This window comes from Lethenteron reissneri, chromosome 14 (assembly GCF_015708825.2).
Source record: "Lethenteron reissneri isolate LAM-NWPU_2019-01 chromosome 14, ASM1570882v1, whole genome shotgun sequence".
Taxonomy (NCBI): Eukaryota; Metazoa; Chordata; class Hyperoartia; order Petromyzontiformes; family Petromyzontidae; genus Lethenteron; species Lethenteron reissneri.
In genome coordinates this window covers 391,013-407,533 of record NC_083792.1, presented here as the reverse complement: position 1 = coordinate 407,533, position 16,521 = coordinate 391,013, and the positions used below count along the sequence as shown (strand labels likewise).

The following is a 16,521-nucleotide window of genomic DNA, read 5'->3' as shown; positions in this document are numbered from 1 at the left end:
GACAATGACCCAAAACACACGGCCAAGGCAACAAAGGAGTGGCTCAAGAAGAAGCACATTAAGGTCCTGGAGTGGCCTAGCCAGTCTCCAGACCTTAATCCCATAGAAAATCTGTGGAGGGAGCTGAAGGTTCAAGTTGCCAAACGTCAGCCTCGGAACCTTAATGACTTGGAGAAGATCTGCAAAGAGGAGTTGGACAAAATCCCTCCTGAGATGTGTGCAAACCTGGTGGCCAACTACAAGAAACGTCTGACCTCTGTGATTGCCAACAAAGGTTTTGCCACCAAGTACTAAGTCATGTTTTGCAGAGGGGTCAAATACTTATTTCCCTCATTAAAATGCAAATCAATTTATAACATTTTTGACATGCGTTTTTCTGGATTTTGTTGTTGTTATTCTGTCTCTCACTGTTCAACTATACCTACCATTAAAATTATAGACTGATCATTTCTTTGTCAGTGGGCAAACGTACAAAATCAGCAGGGGATCAAATACTTTTTTCCCTCACTGTAAACACAAGCATATAAACACAAGCATATAAACACAAGTACATAAACACATGAACACAAGCACAATAACATAAACACAAGTACAATACTCTTTGTTTCTTTCGTTAAAGTCATGTAGGTAGAAAAAAAATATATCACTATTATTTTTTTCTAACTACTTGACTTTACCAAAAGAAGCAAAGAGTATGGATTCCTGCAGTCACGAAAGCTTCAAAACAAGTACAATAGTCATTTTTTGGGGGCCGACGTCTACCTCCCCTCTCCCCGTGAGCAGGCGGGGCGCGACGTCCACCCCCTACACTCCCCCCTGCTCCTCGTCGGCCGCCTCTCGCCGGGCCCCCGGCGATCGGGTGATCGGCCATCCAGCGCCAGCGCCCTCTCTGAGAGACATATCTGAACGGCTGGCTTACCACCACCGAGGTTATCCCGCACAAGCCGAGCGCTAATCAACAGAAACGGATAAGCCTTAACCCACTGTGCAAAGAGGCTAATGTTAGCGGAAAAGGAACGGCGGGGATAGGACTATGGGGCACTAACGCTATTTCTACTGTGTAAACGCGCTGCTTGAAACGCGCACGCGAGCGCAAGCACGCGCAAACGACAGCGGCCATATGTGCTGCAGTACACGAGCCTCACACGCACGCTCAAATCACTCGCACCACCCCCACGCTGCAGCCCTGCGCTCACGCTGGGCACATCTCTCCACGCATACGCGCCACACACAGATCACAGACACTACGCCGAGGTTCTGCCCACACACACAGAAATCACACTACGCCGATATTCTGTACTAGAGTTTATTAATGGCGCTAATACGCATGACCCAGAGGAGGAATATTTCGTGAGGAGAGCCTAGCATAACTCAGCTACTCAAACGTCCTACCACGTACCTTTAAACTGGACTTGCGGTGTCCCACGGACGCTGAGAGAGTCGGAGGGAGAAGGACGAGAGAAGACTTGCCCAATCACTATCTCGCAGCAGCACTCGCTGGCATCACACGGATGCTGTGAGCGGCTTGAAGAGGCAGGATGGCAGGCAAGGGAGTGGGTCGTGACGGCCTGGAGGTTGTAGACAACTGCCTCAATCGTCCCGGGGCTCCCACCTTTATACTCTCGCTGCCGCTCCGCCCACCCATTGTTCTCCCGTGCCCAGTCGTCCTAGCTTTCGGTCTTGCTCTTTATTTCTAGTCTTCGGGTCTGCTCTCTGCCTCCCAATCATTGTTCTCCCGTGCCCAGTAGTTTGAGCCTTCGTTTTTTTTACACTCTTTTCGCTCCTTACCCATTGTTCTTTGCTCTGGGTGCCTTGCTCAGGTTGCTTTGCTCAGGGTGCCTAATATTCCACCCTCTGTCTTCCCCCCAATGTTGTGTGTAACTCATTGCAGTTAGCCCAGGGAACCGTTTCTTTTTGCGCCCATACAATTTTAAGCCAATTTATGGGCACCGCAATGTAACCTGTCCTGTGGGGGTCGGCCAATCTCCTGGCACCGGGAAACCGTGGGACTCTCCCCATAGGGGCCCTTTGGATTAAAACCCGATGTGCCAGGCAACCCCCTGCCAGGACACTACGTGGGTGCGGGTGTGTGTTTAGTGCGGGTGTGTGTTTATTGCGGGGGGCGGGAGGGAGTCACGGCGCTTGCGGATTTGCGCCGTGGTCGTGGCACCACAATTCCTCCACTTCATTATCGCTGGAGAGAGACAACGAGAGTTAGCTACGCACCTTTATCATTTAAATAACAGCGATGTCGCATTAAATCGTGTTTGACTGTTCAATCGTACCCGCAATAGTTCAACAGTTATCCACACTCTTTCATCGTTTATTTTTGGATTAGGCCATGCAATGATCTGGCAGCATTTTTTGTTGAAAGACCTTTTTACCACCAAACATAACCAAACAAATGTTAGTGTTGAGTGTATAAGCGTTTAACACGCCCATTATGACTTGTTTTAGCTCACTCACTGGTGAGTTGAGTGATTCTCACAACCAGATTCAGCTCAATTGGAGACGGGATGTTTCACTTTCAGTTGCACCAAGAAACTTCAGGACAACATCCAGGAAGTCAGAACAAAAAAGCATGTCAGGTGGAGGAGGGTCTTATGACACACATTTGGCCAGATAATTGTGGCCTAATGCAAAAAAAACATGTTATTAATCATAATGTTGACCACGAAAACCTGCATGTGAAGTTATTTCATTAAGGTGCTATGGACGGTGAGGTGCACTTCACCCGTTAGTGAGGAGAGTCGACACCTACGACTCTCAGGAGGTCACCAGTGGAGCTGAGCTCACCCAGGCGGCCTGCTGCTCCACGCATGCGGCCTCCCGCACTGCACATGCGGCCTGCTGCTCTGCGCATGCGGCCTGCTGCCCCGCGCATGCGGCCTGCTGCCTGCTGCTCTGCGCATGCGGCCTGCTGCTCCGCGCATTGGGCCTGCTGCTCTGCACAAGCTGTGGTGAGCAGCGGAAGCCACCGAGCTTGCCACCCTGAAGAACGCGGGGCACCCCGTTTATTGAGCAACGACGGTTCTATAAGTGAGCTCTCGAGCAAGTTCAGTAATCATCTTTAAACACGGAGCCTCGGGTGGCGGTGATGTGGCCCCAACGGTGGGTCCTGTTCGAGTCTGTCAGGTGTATTAGCCAGAGAATAGGCGTCATGGCATAATATTTAAAAGTTTACCTACTAATGTCTCAATTGGGATGACACATCGCGACATCACCTGCCTACTGCAGACTGTGTGAAGTGCAGTACCTTGCTTCGTGGCGATAGCCTTTCTCTGTAAGAATGGGACGGATACCAAATGTGCTCATGATTGATGAACGAGTGGTGACTAAGCAGCGCTCCATCTGGCTATTTAAAAATGTCACATCTTATGACAAGGGGGTGACCAGTGTGCCACTGAGGGTGAATAGGTCGAGGGACCACTTTTACAGGAAGTCAGGAAGACGCAAACCCCCATCGTGCCTTGAACGCCTCTCATGCGATCACCGCATTGCGTGTACAAGTCTCTCGGCCTTGGCCAGACCACTGGCCCAAAAGAGCTGAACGGTGTGGCTGTGTTATTGTTTAGACCACCACTTGAAAGCCTGTGGTTGAAATCCAGCGTGGGTGGGCGCCCATGTTTTTCGAACCCAGACGATGGGGGTTCTGGGCTCGGTGACTCTGACGTTGACGTGCGTGTGTGCGTAAGCGTGCGCTCACCAGCCCCCCATGAGCCACCTCTGCCTGTTTATTTTTAAGGCTGATGTTACACAGGCTTTGAGAATTTTTCCACACAGTGGGGAAAAATGGGGAAAATGCAGATTTTTTCCATTCAGGTTAAGGAACAAAAAAACCTACTACTACATTTTTTCCCCTTTTGCAGAATATATTTTTTTGTTTAATATAACTGCGGTGGCTTTTTCTGGCCAGCGCCGTCACCCCTGCCTGCAAAAGCGCGCACGGGGTTCGGTTCCAGCCACCCGGCGATTTATGATGTCTGCATGAAACGATGAACCGCAACAGCAACCGCCACCGCTTGTGACGCGGGCGTTGAAACCCCCGGCATCCGTGTGGCATCACCTTTCACAGTGGCGGTCCGTGATGGGCGGTCATCGTGTGGTACTTCCATTGTCACAGTCAACATCCAAAGAAACACGTGACTCATCGCATAGTCTCGATCCTCAAACGAGCCCAGGGGCAGTGCCTCGCTTCCGCTGGTGGCTCCGAGCCACTGATGACTCTCCCAGATGCTCGTGGTGGGAGCCAACAACTCCACGTTATTGTTCATGTCCCACAAAGTGGCACTCGTTTTATCACCCTAACAGGAGTCTACTTGATAATTGGTTCTTTACCCTTCTATCTGGCAACAAAACTGACACCTTTTTGCAAGGAGTCATGTTTGCATAGACCGCAATACCTGCAGTCATAATACAAACAAAAGAACATAACTCTGATAATGTGCACTGTCCTTGAAGTTGATTGGTCCACACCCGAGACAGCTTTCCTTCGAGCCTAGTCTCATATGGGTTGGACCAGATGACGCCAAAAGGCGCACAACTCAAGGACAATGCACCATCAGAGTATGAGAGCTCGGGGCAAGCATCTACACTATGGGGACCTCATTTGCCAGTAAAAATATGATAATTGGTTCTTTACCCTTCGATCAGCCCACAGTTCTCTCGCCCACCAAGCCACTTAATACAGCCCCCTAGCCCAGCTCAGCGCATTCACATTTGTAAATATAAATATATATCCGATGAGCGACAAGCGGCGAACCCGTTTTTTATCGAGAGTGAAGGAGCAGCTGCTTAGTGCCACATGAGTGGGACCGAGTGAAGTGAGCCCTTCCAGAGCCAGGAGTCCCGTGGCTTCGTCCACTGGGGTCACTGGCTGGCGTGCCGACGTGAGGTTTAGATGCCGCAAGGTGACCGCCGACAAAGGGACGCTTCCACACCACTTGCTCTGACGCTGACTGCACAGTTGGGTTGGAGCTTGTGAGAATGAATCGGATGCCATTCACCGCCAACAGAGCCTGGGTATCGCGGCTTTGGTTCGCAATACGTTATACGCTAACGTATTTTTCAATAAAATTTGTTGCTTTGACAATGACATTTTTTTGGTGTTGCCAGTGGCTCCTGTTGAGTTGCTTCTGTGGTATGTGGTGTTCCATGGCGGTCCCCTGGTGTGACACTGTGAGGCTCCCGCCACCTGTAGGAGTTGTGGCAACGATGATTTTTCGGCTCATTGCGTCACATGTCCAGTAGTGTGGCTAGGACATGGTGAACTCTACATTCTCAATCGGTGAGATTTCACCATTGCAGCTTGAATGCAAAAAGCGCATATTTACTAAATGCAAGTAACGATCTGGTCAAATTTATGTCGTAAGACCCTCCACCACCCGACAAAGCCAAACAAATAAAAATTGCACGTGGCGGACAAAGCGCTTTAACTACTCACCCGTTCTTATTGTTTCAGCTCGCCCACTGGTGAGGCAGGAGAGCGACTTTCACAGCCACAGCTAGCGATTAGATAATGCGACGCTTCGCTTGAAACTGCATCGGGCATCTCTCGGACCCTTGGACACGAATTTAATTTTTGCCAGATCCATGTGCGATCTAACACAAAATCTAACACAAAATTACACATAGATTGCTTAAATGACAAATAGCCCAGCGGCGATCTCGGAGTGAGATGCGGCGATCTCGGAGTGAGATGCGCTGCTTGTGGACCCCCCCCCCCGTGCTGTCACGACGGCCCGAGAGGGACGGTACTACAGTGGGGAGCGCCTCCGTAAGGCGCAGCTCCCAGCTTGAGACGGCACCCCCTGCCCCCTTTGATGGGGGGGGGGGGGGGGCTGCTCCGCGTCCTGTACGGCTTCATTGAGGCTGGGCCTCAAGCATGGCCCGGGTGGAATTAAGGGAGAAACCAAATGTGTGGGGGTGTTTGAATGTCTCACGTGAGCCCTTTGTGGCTTTGACCCAAGAGCAACGGATCCCTACGTGAAGGGCCCCAAGAGGGAGTCCTGTATTTTGTGACCTCAATTCGATTCCCCTCGGGTTTAATCAGGCAGGGGGCCCCTTGAGGTGCGTTATCTCTCTCTCTGCGTTGGGGTTAACACACCAATTTGGAGGTGCGGTGGCCGAGAGGTGCATAATGGCTGTGTCAGAGCCGTTGAGCCAGCCGGTTGGATTGAACGCAGGCCTCTAACCGCCATGACATCATCATTAGACCGGTTCTTGTGCGCACTGAATTTATGGTTCCATCTCAGCCCCCATCTCAACCTGTCTTGGTTTCATTTTGTTTGTTTGCGCAATTTGGCCAACCCTGCTCTCATGGCTCGGATCTGCTGAAGCGCAACGGGCGACTTACATGAAGCAAATCACTCTGCCCTGGTTATGGCTAAAGAGGCCTACTGAAGTGGCTGCAACAGAACTAGTTCGTCGGTGTCGGCTCGCTTGGCGTAATGACACGAGGCAGTGCCAACTCTAGGAGTTCTGGAGCCAATGGCCGATCTTCATCCCGGCGTGCCGTGGCTCTTGATAGCTCAATACCGATAAAACTGATAACACCAATTATAATATCGACTTAACCAGCACTTGAAACGATAGCATAGGTGCAGCAGACATGCAACCAACGTGTACATATTATGGAGTAATTCGCTTGTTAACGTCACCGTACGCGTCCACACATTATGAGCAGCATGCATCATGTGGATGCAAATGTGTTATCTCATCAGTGGCAAGTGGTATCTGAACCTGTCATGGGCCTCCTTTAGATTGACTCAGTTTTAAATGCATGGATGCATGCATGATGTGGTGTGTATGCATACCACAGTGCACTGGTCTGTTTTACCTGCCTTCTGGATCAAATGTGTGTGTCTGTATCAGATGAGACCAAAGTTCTGTATCGCATGAGACCAAGGTTCTGTATCGCATGAGCCCCAGGGTTCTGTATCGGCTGATGCCAGGGTTCGGTATCGGATGATACCAGGGTTTTCTATCGGGTGAGACCAGGGTTCTGTATTGGGTGAGACCAGGGTTTTATATCGGATGAGACCAGGGTTCTGTATTGGATGAGACCAGGGTTCTGTATCGGCTGATGCCAGGGTTCTGTATCGGATGATACCAGGGTTTTGTATCGGGTGAGACCAGGGTTCTGTATCGGATGACACCAGGGGTCTATCTCGGATGAGACCAGGTTTTTGTATCAGATGAGACCAGGGTTCTGTATTGGATGAGACCAGGGTTCTGTATCGGATGTGACAAGGGTTCATTTCATGTCTCTATATGTGTTTTCTTATACATGCGTGCGGGTATATGTGTGCATGTGTGTGTGCGTGCTTACAGGGCATTGGCAAGGGTTCCCTGTGGTGCATTGACCCCGAGTACCGGCCCAGCCTGCTGCAGGCCCTGCGCAAGACACCCTACCAGTCCTACTCACACGTCTTCCATACGCCGCCAGACTCCCCACCACCACTCGCCAGGTGAGGCATAGCCTGTGTCCCCGCGTCCCTGTGTCTCCGTCTTCCCGGGTCCCCATGTCACGATGTTACCATGTTACCACATGACTGTCTTCCCCTTGACCATCTTTTCCTGTCTCCCTGTCACCATATCCCCGTGTCACCGTGTCCCCCGTGTCACAGTGGTGACCGGGTTCGTTGTGTTAGAGCACTCACACTGAGCCACCACTCTACCCTTTATCTGCATACCACTATCAAACACCGCACGCAGCTGTCTATGAACAAGGCGGTCAATGACTCACATTGAATATTTAGTCAATCCTATGAATTACTGGACGTTTACATAATTCTGGAACAGAGAGGCCATGGACCAGATGAGACAGAACGTCTTCTGCATCACATGAGACAAGTGTTGTGCATCTGATAATACATGAAATGATAAAAGAGTTGTGTATCTGATCGAGCAAGTGTTCTATCACAAACGAGACCGAGTTTTCACTATCGGACAAGACGAGGATCCTGTATCAGATGAGGAATGGGGGTGTATTGATATGACACAGGTTCTGTATTGGATGAGACGTGGGTTCTGTATTGGATGAGACGTGGGTTCTGTATTGGATGAGACGTGGGTTCTGTGTTGGATGAGACGTGGGTTCTGTATTGGATGAGACGAGGGTTCTGTATTGGATGAGACGTGGGTTCTGTATTGGATGAGAGAGGGTTCTGTATTGGATGAGACGTGGGTTCTGTATTGGATGAGACGTGGGTTCTGTATTGGATGAGACGTGGGTTCTGTATTGGATGAGACGTGGGTTCTGTATTGGATGAGAGAGGGTTCTGTATTGGATGAGACGTGGGTTCTGTATTGGATGAGAGAGGGTTCTGTATTGGATGAGAGAGGGTTCTGTATTGGATGAGACGTGGGTTCTGTATTGGATGAGACGAGGGTTCTGTACATTTACACGGCCATGATGAGACTCCACTTGGCTCATGTGCAGTAACGCGCTCAGGGGAGCAGTCGCACTGCAGAGGACGCCACACGCAGTGCGGAGTGGGGCTCCGCACAGGACGTCAATGAGCTCAGAATGTTCCGGTGACTTGGGAGCGCTCATGGCCAGAGTTGGAAATTGAGAGGTGAAGCGTCCATTGCCTGCTCATGGATGCTGTGGCTCTGGTCTCTCTCGTTTTTTGACGTTCTGATTTTCAATGCTCCGTTTGGTGCGAAGCCCCCCGTTTACCCAGCGCTTCCCACCATTCCACTCCCCTCGTCCTCCCCTTCTCTCCCTCACTGCACTCTCTTCTTTCCCTCCTTTCTCATTAATCTCACTCCATCGACTTGATTTTACTTCTTTCTCTTAAGTCTCCCTCTTTCTCTTCTCCTGTCTTGGTCTCCTCTTCTCCCACATCTCCTCCTTTCCTCCCTCTCCTTTTTAAATCCTTTATTTTAAGTTCGCTTGCTTGCTTGCTTGCGTGCTTGCGTGCTTGCGTGCTTGCTTGCTTGCTTACGACCGTGCAAATCTTTCGGTCGTTTTTTAACCCACTTCCCGTGATCCAATCGAGCTGACATTTTCCACACAGACTCGTTGTGCGTGACAATTAATTTTCACTGTTTAGGGAAATTTTTTAAAATATTTAATTACCAATTGCTTAATGCTGGCAGACAATCATCTGACCCATAGGTGGCAGCCATCTCAAGCCAGAGGACGAGAGGACTCTAGCCACCACGCATATAAAGGATTTAGAGTGAAAAACTTTGTTTTTACGGGTTAATTTTTTCTCCTCTGTCCTCTGCTCTAGTTCTATTCTCTTGCCATCTCTCCCTCCCTTTCTCCCTTCTGTCTCTGTATCCCGCTCGCCCCTCTCTCCGCGTCTCCCTCTCTCCCTTCCTGGCATTCCGCGTCTTGCAGTCCAAGGGTTAACGTGGGTGTAGTCGCCGCAGCGATAATGTGGTAACCACGGCGACGATTGGCGCTTGCATCAGCGCAGTTGCTAAGTAACCAACAGGCTCCATACGGCGCCCGTGAAGCGCCCGGGTAAGGCAAGGCTGCTGCCTGCGGCCTCCAGGAGGTGGGGGCAGCGGGGGAGGGGAGTGTGTGTATGTGTGTGTGGACGTGTGTATGTGTATACAGACGTGTGTGTGTGGTCGTGTGTGTATGCAGACCAGCTCCAGTTTAATAGCAGAGGTCTCACTCCGAATCAGTCGAGCGGCAATATCTTTTCATTGGTTGCGTAACGCTGTGTGGAAGCTACCTGGTCTGTCGCTCCGCACGAAGCTTCAAGTCTTCTCGGCCACAGTCATTCCCTCCCATCTCTACGCTTGCGAAACGTGGACGCCCTTAATGGAGCATCTTCGCCGGTTGGAAACATATAGGCTGGCCTGCCTACGATCCATCCTGGATTTAATCAGACTGGATTGTGTGAGGAGCTCACAAATCCTTGAAAGATCTGGGCAAAGTCCCATCGGTGAGCTCCTCCGGCAGGCAAGGCTGCGTTGGCTGGGTCATGTAGCCCGCATGCCCAGCCACCGCATGCCGAAACAGCTTTTGTTCGGCCGGATCGAGGGGGCTAAACGGGCGCGGCACGGGCTAGAGAAGAGATGGAGTGATGTGGTACAGGAGGACGTGGAGCTGAGTGGACTTGCCGATGACTGGTACCAGCGGTGTCAAGATAGGCCTCTGTAGAGGATGCTCGTGAAGGACGCTACTGGGCAGTTGGAGGCAGTCGCCCTCCAGCAACAACGGAGGGCGGAGGAGCGACGCTCACAACAATGAGCGGAGCGCCGGGTGGCTAAAGCACAGCAAGTTGGCACAGTAGGGGGCACAGGCGGTGCATCAGCCAGTGATCTCGGTCATCTCAGTCTGCCCCGTGACCTCCTACCAGCGGGCGTTCGACACTTCACGTGGCCTCAAGGTGCACATGGCCTGGCACAAGCGTCGTGGTGACGTCACCGCCACTTAGTGGTGAATGGCGGTTGTTGTTGTTGTATGCAGACGTGTGTGAATACAGAGGTGTGTGTAGGCGTGTGTGTGGACGTGGATGCAGACAGTGTGTAACTTTGTAGTTATATGTGTCATAATATTTAACACATGCTAAGCACCTTTTGATCTGGGCTCAATTTCTTGCCATGTAGATCACAGTGGCACATGGTATCAGAACCTGGCTTGGGCTTCCTCTCGGTAGATTTAGCTTTAAGTGAGTACTTTGATGTGGTTGTTAAATGAGTACTTGATGTGTTGGTTTGTACAAAGTCGAAAGTGAAAGTGCAGCATCGCGTCGGTGAAATACCACTCTGTTCTTCTGCATGGGTTTGCTCCGGGTTCCTCAGTTTCATCTCGTCGCGAACCACAAAAACAAAGACCCACCGTATAGCCTGTAATAGACTGTTGGAGCAAGTGATGTTAGTGAGCATCTATGAAGGCTGGCACGGCACACGAGAGGGTGGGTGGCCAGCACCACACTCTCTGTCTTTATGTCTCGAGTGCCGATGTTTACACACCGCATCAGGTACTCATTTGAGGCTGAGTCGACCTAGGGGAGGCCCAGTACCGGTTCAGATAATTGTCGAAGGTGTTGGCCGTGAGCAGGAATCGAACTCAGGTTCGTAGCGCAGCGTGCCAACCGTTATACTACCACTCCCCACACACATTGTTACCGGTATTGGCCAAACATCCCAATGCCGAAAAATTACCTGCAAATTATTCAAATGTAATTGCACAACAGCAACATCGCCCCCTTGTGTAAGAATCTGGCAGGGCCCTCGTGAAAGAGTCGGGGACTCAGTGAGGCTTTCAAGTTCATTTATTAGGTATAGCCCTGTGAGCCATTCAGCTCTTGAATCGGGTGCAACCGCAACAAACAAAAAACAAAAACATGAACAAAAAACATCTTAAAGTGAATATGTGACTAAGTGCAAACAGAAAATCCAAGAAAAGACAGCAAAAATATTGCAGAAAAAACACCGTACACCAACGCTGTGTGCAAAAATCCCAGTGGGATGCAAGTAAAACAACAACAACAACCACAAGACAACTTAGATTAAGGCCATCAGTCTAACTCTGTACTACAACAAACAAACATGGCTAAACCAATACACTTTTCGAAATCACCAAAATAAAGCCACCGTGGGTAAACAAGCAAAATAATAATAATCACATCATCTACATTCTGTTTAACGTACCCAAGGCAGGTCAGTCATTCCGGAAGTATCAAAGTCTCTTCACGTGTTGCTCCTTACATCGTTGTCCCTCTATGTTTTAAGCTAAAACATTGACGGGTTTTCCTTATTTTTTTTCCCATTGTTGGCAGCTTCCATGTTTGTCTGAGAATGATGTCTTCATTTCTACTTCACCCTTTCCTTTCTACAGCAAATGCACGCAACTCCATTTACATTTAACCACTGCAGTCACCTACCCTTGCTCTTTTTTCCTTTGCCAAGTCTTCTCGATGATATTAAGGACTCACGGTTTCAGGGCCCCCGAGGAATCCCTTTATGCAGGGACAGCCCCCTGGCACATTCAAAGTGGAGAAGGTAGCCGGAGGTCAGGGATAGATGACCTTGAGAGACGGTGAGAGAGCAGCTCCCGGAACACGCTTAGCACACGGCTCCTCCCTCGTGTGTCAATGTGTGTGTATGTTCATTTTTTTGTCAATGTGTGTATACATGTGGGGATCGGTAGTCCAGTAGCAGATCGCGCATCGCACTATGAACCCGGCGACCCGAGTTTGATTCCCGCTCACAGTCAACACCAGTGACAGTTATCTGAACCGGAGATGGTGTGGCTAGGACCACGCTGGGCTGCCTTGACCTCCAGTGCTGATGATTATACACCTCACCATGTACTTAAGACTGGGTCAATCTTGGGGAGGTCCAGGAACAAATTCAGTTATCATGTTGGCCCTGAGCGCGAATTGAATTTAAGTCACTGGAGTCATAGCAAAGTGCCCTAACCACTACACCGCTGCTCCCCACATCAAAACACATATACTTAACAAATATAAAGATCCCCCGTATAGCCTTTACAGATTGTTGGAGCAAGGGCTGTTAGCGAGCACCTATGAAGGCTGACACGGCACACGAGGGGGTGGGTGGCCAGTACCTCGCCCGGCCGCCTTTGTCTCCCCAGAGGTGATGTTTACACACTGAACCAGGTACTCAATTGAGGTTGAGTCGACCTAGAGGAGGCCCAAGACCGGTTCAGATAATCGTCACTGTTGTTGACTGAGCGAAAATCGAACTCAGGTGGGCGGATTGAGAGTGCAGTGTGCTAACCGCTACACTACCGCTCCCCACTCTATGTACACAAACACGCCATCACACACTCCTTGCATACACTAACACACGCACGCGTATTTATTCGCACACACATGGACACACGCTAGCGCACTCCATGCAGATGCCACTACACATGCACATACTGTATACAAATAGGAAACGCAGAGAAACAAAGAGAAAAACGCAGAAACGGACAATAGAGAAATACACACACACTCGCACACAGTGATACGCACACAAAGACACATAAAACACACAAAGACAAAGATCCCCGGTTTAGCCTAAACAGACTTGGGGCAAGTACTGTTAGCGGAGCATCTATGAAGGCCAGTACACACATACATACACACATACACACATTCACACACGGACAAACACGCACAGAAACACACAGAAACATATGCACAGAGAAACACGCACACACACACACGACGTCCGCCAATAGGGGACGGATGAGGCACTGACAGCTGCAGGCTGCAAGGAATCTCCACCGTCAGAGCCAGCAGTGTGAGGCAATGGAAAAAGAGGTCGGCATTCACGGAGCAGTCGTTCGAAAAATATTCCGCCCAGCTCCACGGTTCCCGCCAGCGCTTCCTACAATCCCTCGCGTGCCTCGCCACCCCCAGCCCCAGCACCACCACCATCAGCCCCACCACCAGCCCCACCACGACCACCAGCCCTATCACCACACCACCACCAGCCCCACCACCAGCCCCACCACCACCAGCCCTACCACACCAACACCACCACCAACCCCACCACCACCATCAGCCCCACCACCAGCACGACCACCAACCCTACCACCACGACCAGCCCTATGACCACTACCACCACCAGGCCCACCACCACCAGGCCCACCACCAGCCCCACCAGCTCCACCACCGCCACCAGCCCCACCACTGCCACCACCTCCTGCCTCACCAACTCCACCAAGCAATGACGGCTGCAGCCCATGTTGCGCTGAGAACATAGTATTTGTATCCCACGTTGTTTTGAGAGCATAGTATTTTTATCCCACGTTGCGTTGAGAGCATAGTATTTGTATCCGGGCAGCAACTTGTATGGGTTTGGGGATTAATTCGCCCAGCCTGGGCTTCGTGCAGCAGGATTTATTTTTCCCCAAAACATATTTCTGACAGAGTGTGATATCCTGTCGTCTTCCACGTCGGTGGCTATTATGCATTTATTTTAATTTGTAATCTTGCAAAGGACGGCAGACAGGCAGGGTGGCACTGTGCTAATGCCCGTGCCTATCCAATTGTATGTCCTCTTCCCCTGTTCTGATGGGTTTCCTTTCGGATTATCCGGTGTACTACACATTGCTAACATAACCTCACATACCATGTATTTAGTATTGACCAAAGTACCCCAAATGCTGAAAATAACGTGCAAATTACTCATTTGGAATCACACGCAGCAGCGACATCGCCCCCTGCTGTAGAAACTTGGAAAGACCTTCCTGAGATAAGAGTCTTGAGACGCGGTGAGGCTTGGCTGGGTAAACATGTGGTATGATACTAGTAATAATAATGATTACGTTGTTTTCCTTAATTATTTGTGACTATCGTGGACGATATGATCGGTTCGAAGCACGGGATCTCAGCGGTTGACACGGTTACACACTCCACCCAGCCACCCCGTCATGTCTGTATATACAGTACGTATGTTGAACTTCCTTCGAACTGTACATAGCCAGCCGTGCTTACTCGAGGTACGGGGGAAGGACAACAAACTAAACACAAAAAGAAGATCTAAAGAAATGAGGTTGTCAATCTAGATTTAAAAGTGCATAGCTCCAGTGACTTCCGAATATCGGAAGGAAGAGCATTCCAGACGGCCGCAGAAGCGCATCTGTAAACGCGCGATACAGTAACCGTCTTTGTTCGATGACCAGCCAGAAGCCACTGTGAGGATGATCGGAGTTTGCATGATGATGGTTTATGCTCCTTGACTAGGTATTGTAGTTAATTTGTACCACCAAACTCTAGTCACGTATTTTTTTATATAGGGTGGCCCAAAAGTCAGGACACAAAGGGTTATTTCGTTTATTTTAACACTAGCATTAAATATTTAAATTGTTTATTCATTTAGTTAATATTTGATCTGTTAACATTATTAATATTTATTTTTCCTGTGTGGTAACCTCAAGTCTATTGTTTACAAAACTCATTCAAAACCCCTGTATGCAGATAAAACATAATTGATGCATGTTCAAAGATTACACCAATGTTAAAATAAGTCCTAAATTTATTTCAAAAGAGAACATATGCATGAATTGATGTTAATAGAAGTCAGTTTTTAAATAAAAATTAATATAACCCTATGTGTCCTGACTTTGGGGCCACCCTGTATATATTTATTTATTTTAAACACAGGTGCTGAGCAAAAGCCCAACAAGTCAAGCAGCCAGCAACAAACAGCACCACCAACTTTGTAATGAAGAGTGAATACATATCTTGAATTGAGCAAGGTTAGAGGATTTTGGTAATGGAGCAATGCATGAGAAGAACGAGGGAAGTGAGGTAATCTGCAGTGTAGCGAGTAAGTGTGTGTGTAGGGGGGGCACAGCTGGTGCATCTCCCAGTCATCTCAGTCAGTTAACCCATGGCAACTGGGTCTGTCCTGTGACCTGTCAGCGAGCCTTGGACACTTCACGTGGCCTCGAAGTGCACCTGGCCTGGCACAGGCACCGTGGTGACGTCACCATCACTGAGTGGCGAATGGCGGGTATTGATATTGGGTGAGTGGGTGGGTGGCTGATCGGGTGCGTGGGTGATTGGGTGGGTGGGTGATTGGGTGGGTGGGTGGGTGAGTGGGACTGTGCTGTTGTGATCTGCAGTGTATTGGTTGAACACAGTGTGGATGAGATGACACAGTCTGGTAGACCGAGTCTTCAAAATATGAGGAATTAACGAGTGAAGTTCACAGGGACAGCAACCATAGTGGTAGTTACGATAGAAGAGTGATAGGGAGGCGACTGACCACCAGTGAATGCGTAACTGGAGCGAATCGGTGAGTGCTCGATCACCCTGACTGCTGTTCTAGTCTAAATTTTGCCCGGTGCAGTGAGGGAGCAGTTTGGCACTCGATCCCAAGTGTGACAGGAAGATTCAGCCATGTGTGTGTGTGTGCTTTGTTTACGTTTCAATGGCTGTGCTTTACAGGTGCTAAAAACTAAATCTGGAAATATTGGTCACTTGGTTTTTATTGGCTATTTGAGTCTTCCATTTTCTTCATGTGGGCATTTATGCAAATATCTGGTCGGCTTGAACGTGTGGTTGACGATTCGCCGTCGCGCCCTCACATTGTCGTGGTTGCAGAGGGGTGACGGTGGGCTCGTGTGCCAGTCATGCACCACACACGCGGTCCTCAGTGTCACATGTAGCTGAGTCCGGTTATCGGCCCGGATTTTACGTCCGTCTGTAACACACGGAGCCGATTGCTAGAGCTGCACAACAGTCCGAGTACAAAATGAACACTCGGGAGGGCTGCTTCACCATGGGTCCGCCAGCCTTTTCATCTTACCGACCGATGTTGTCCAAAGCGAACAAACTCCGGGCCGGTTTCGACTTCTCTGACTCTCATCAGCAGGGTATGTAACCTGTGGTTAAACAAGCGCTGCTGGACTGGCTGCAGCTGGCTGTCGCCTGAGGAAGCTAGTTGTAATTACTGGTGAAACGTTGTACTCAGATTGTAAATGTTGTGGCTTGTCTCTACAACACACCGGTGTGCTATACGAGTGACAATTTGGCATGTTTTGTTTACGTGACAACCCTTACGAGTTGGCTGAGTAAGGTGGTGGCA

The 16,521-nt window shown here is 49.8% G+C and overlaps 1 protein-coding gene across 21 annotated transcripts in view; it reads left to right on the top strand.

Annotated features, from left to right (window-relative positions):
- LOC133342210 (spidroin-1-like) overlaps positions 1-16,521 on the top strand; it is a 194,649-nt gene that overhangs the window by 131,177 nt on the left and 46,951 nt on the right. For 18 of the 21 annotated variants that reach the window (XM_061551196.1, XM_061551201.1, XM_061551202.1 and 15 more), the window contains one exon: positions 7,333-7,469. In XM_061551196.1, the coding sequence (XP_061407180.1) occupies positions 7,333-7,469 (137 nt within the window). Of the gene's footprint in view, positions 1-7,332; positions 7,470-8,443; positions 9,828-15,092; positions 15,465-16,521 lie in introns of those variants that run through there. The other 3 variants (XM_061551204.1, XM_061551199.1, XR_009755105.1) reach the window with 3 other exon arrangements.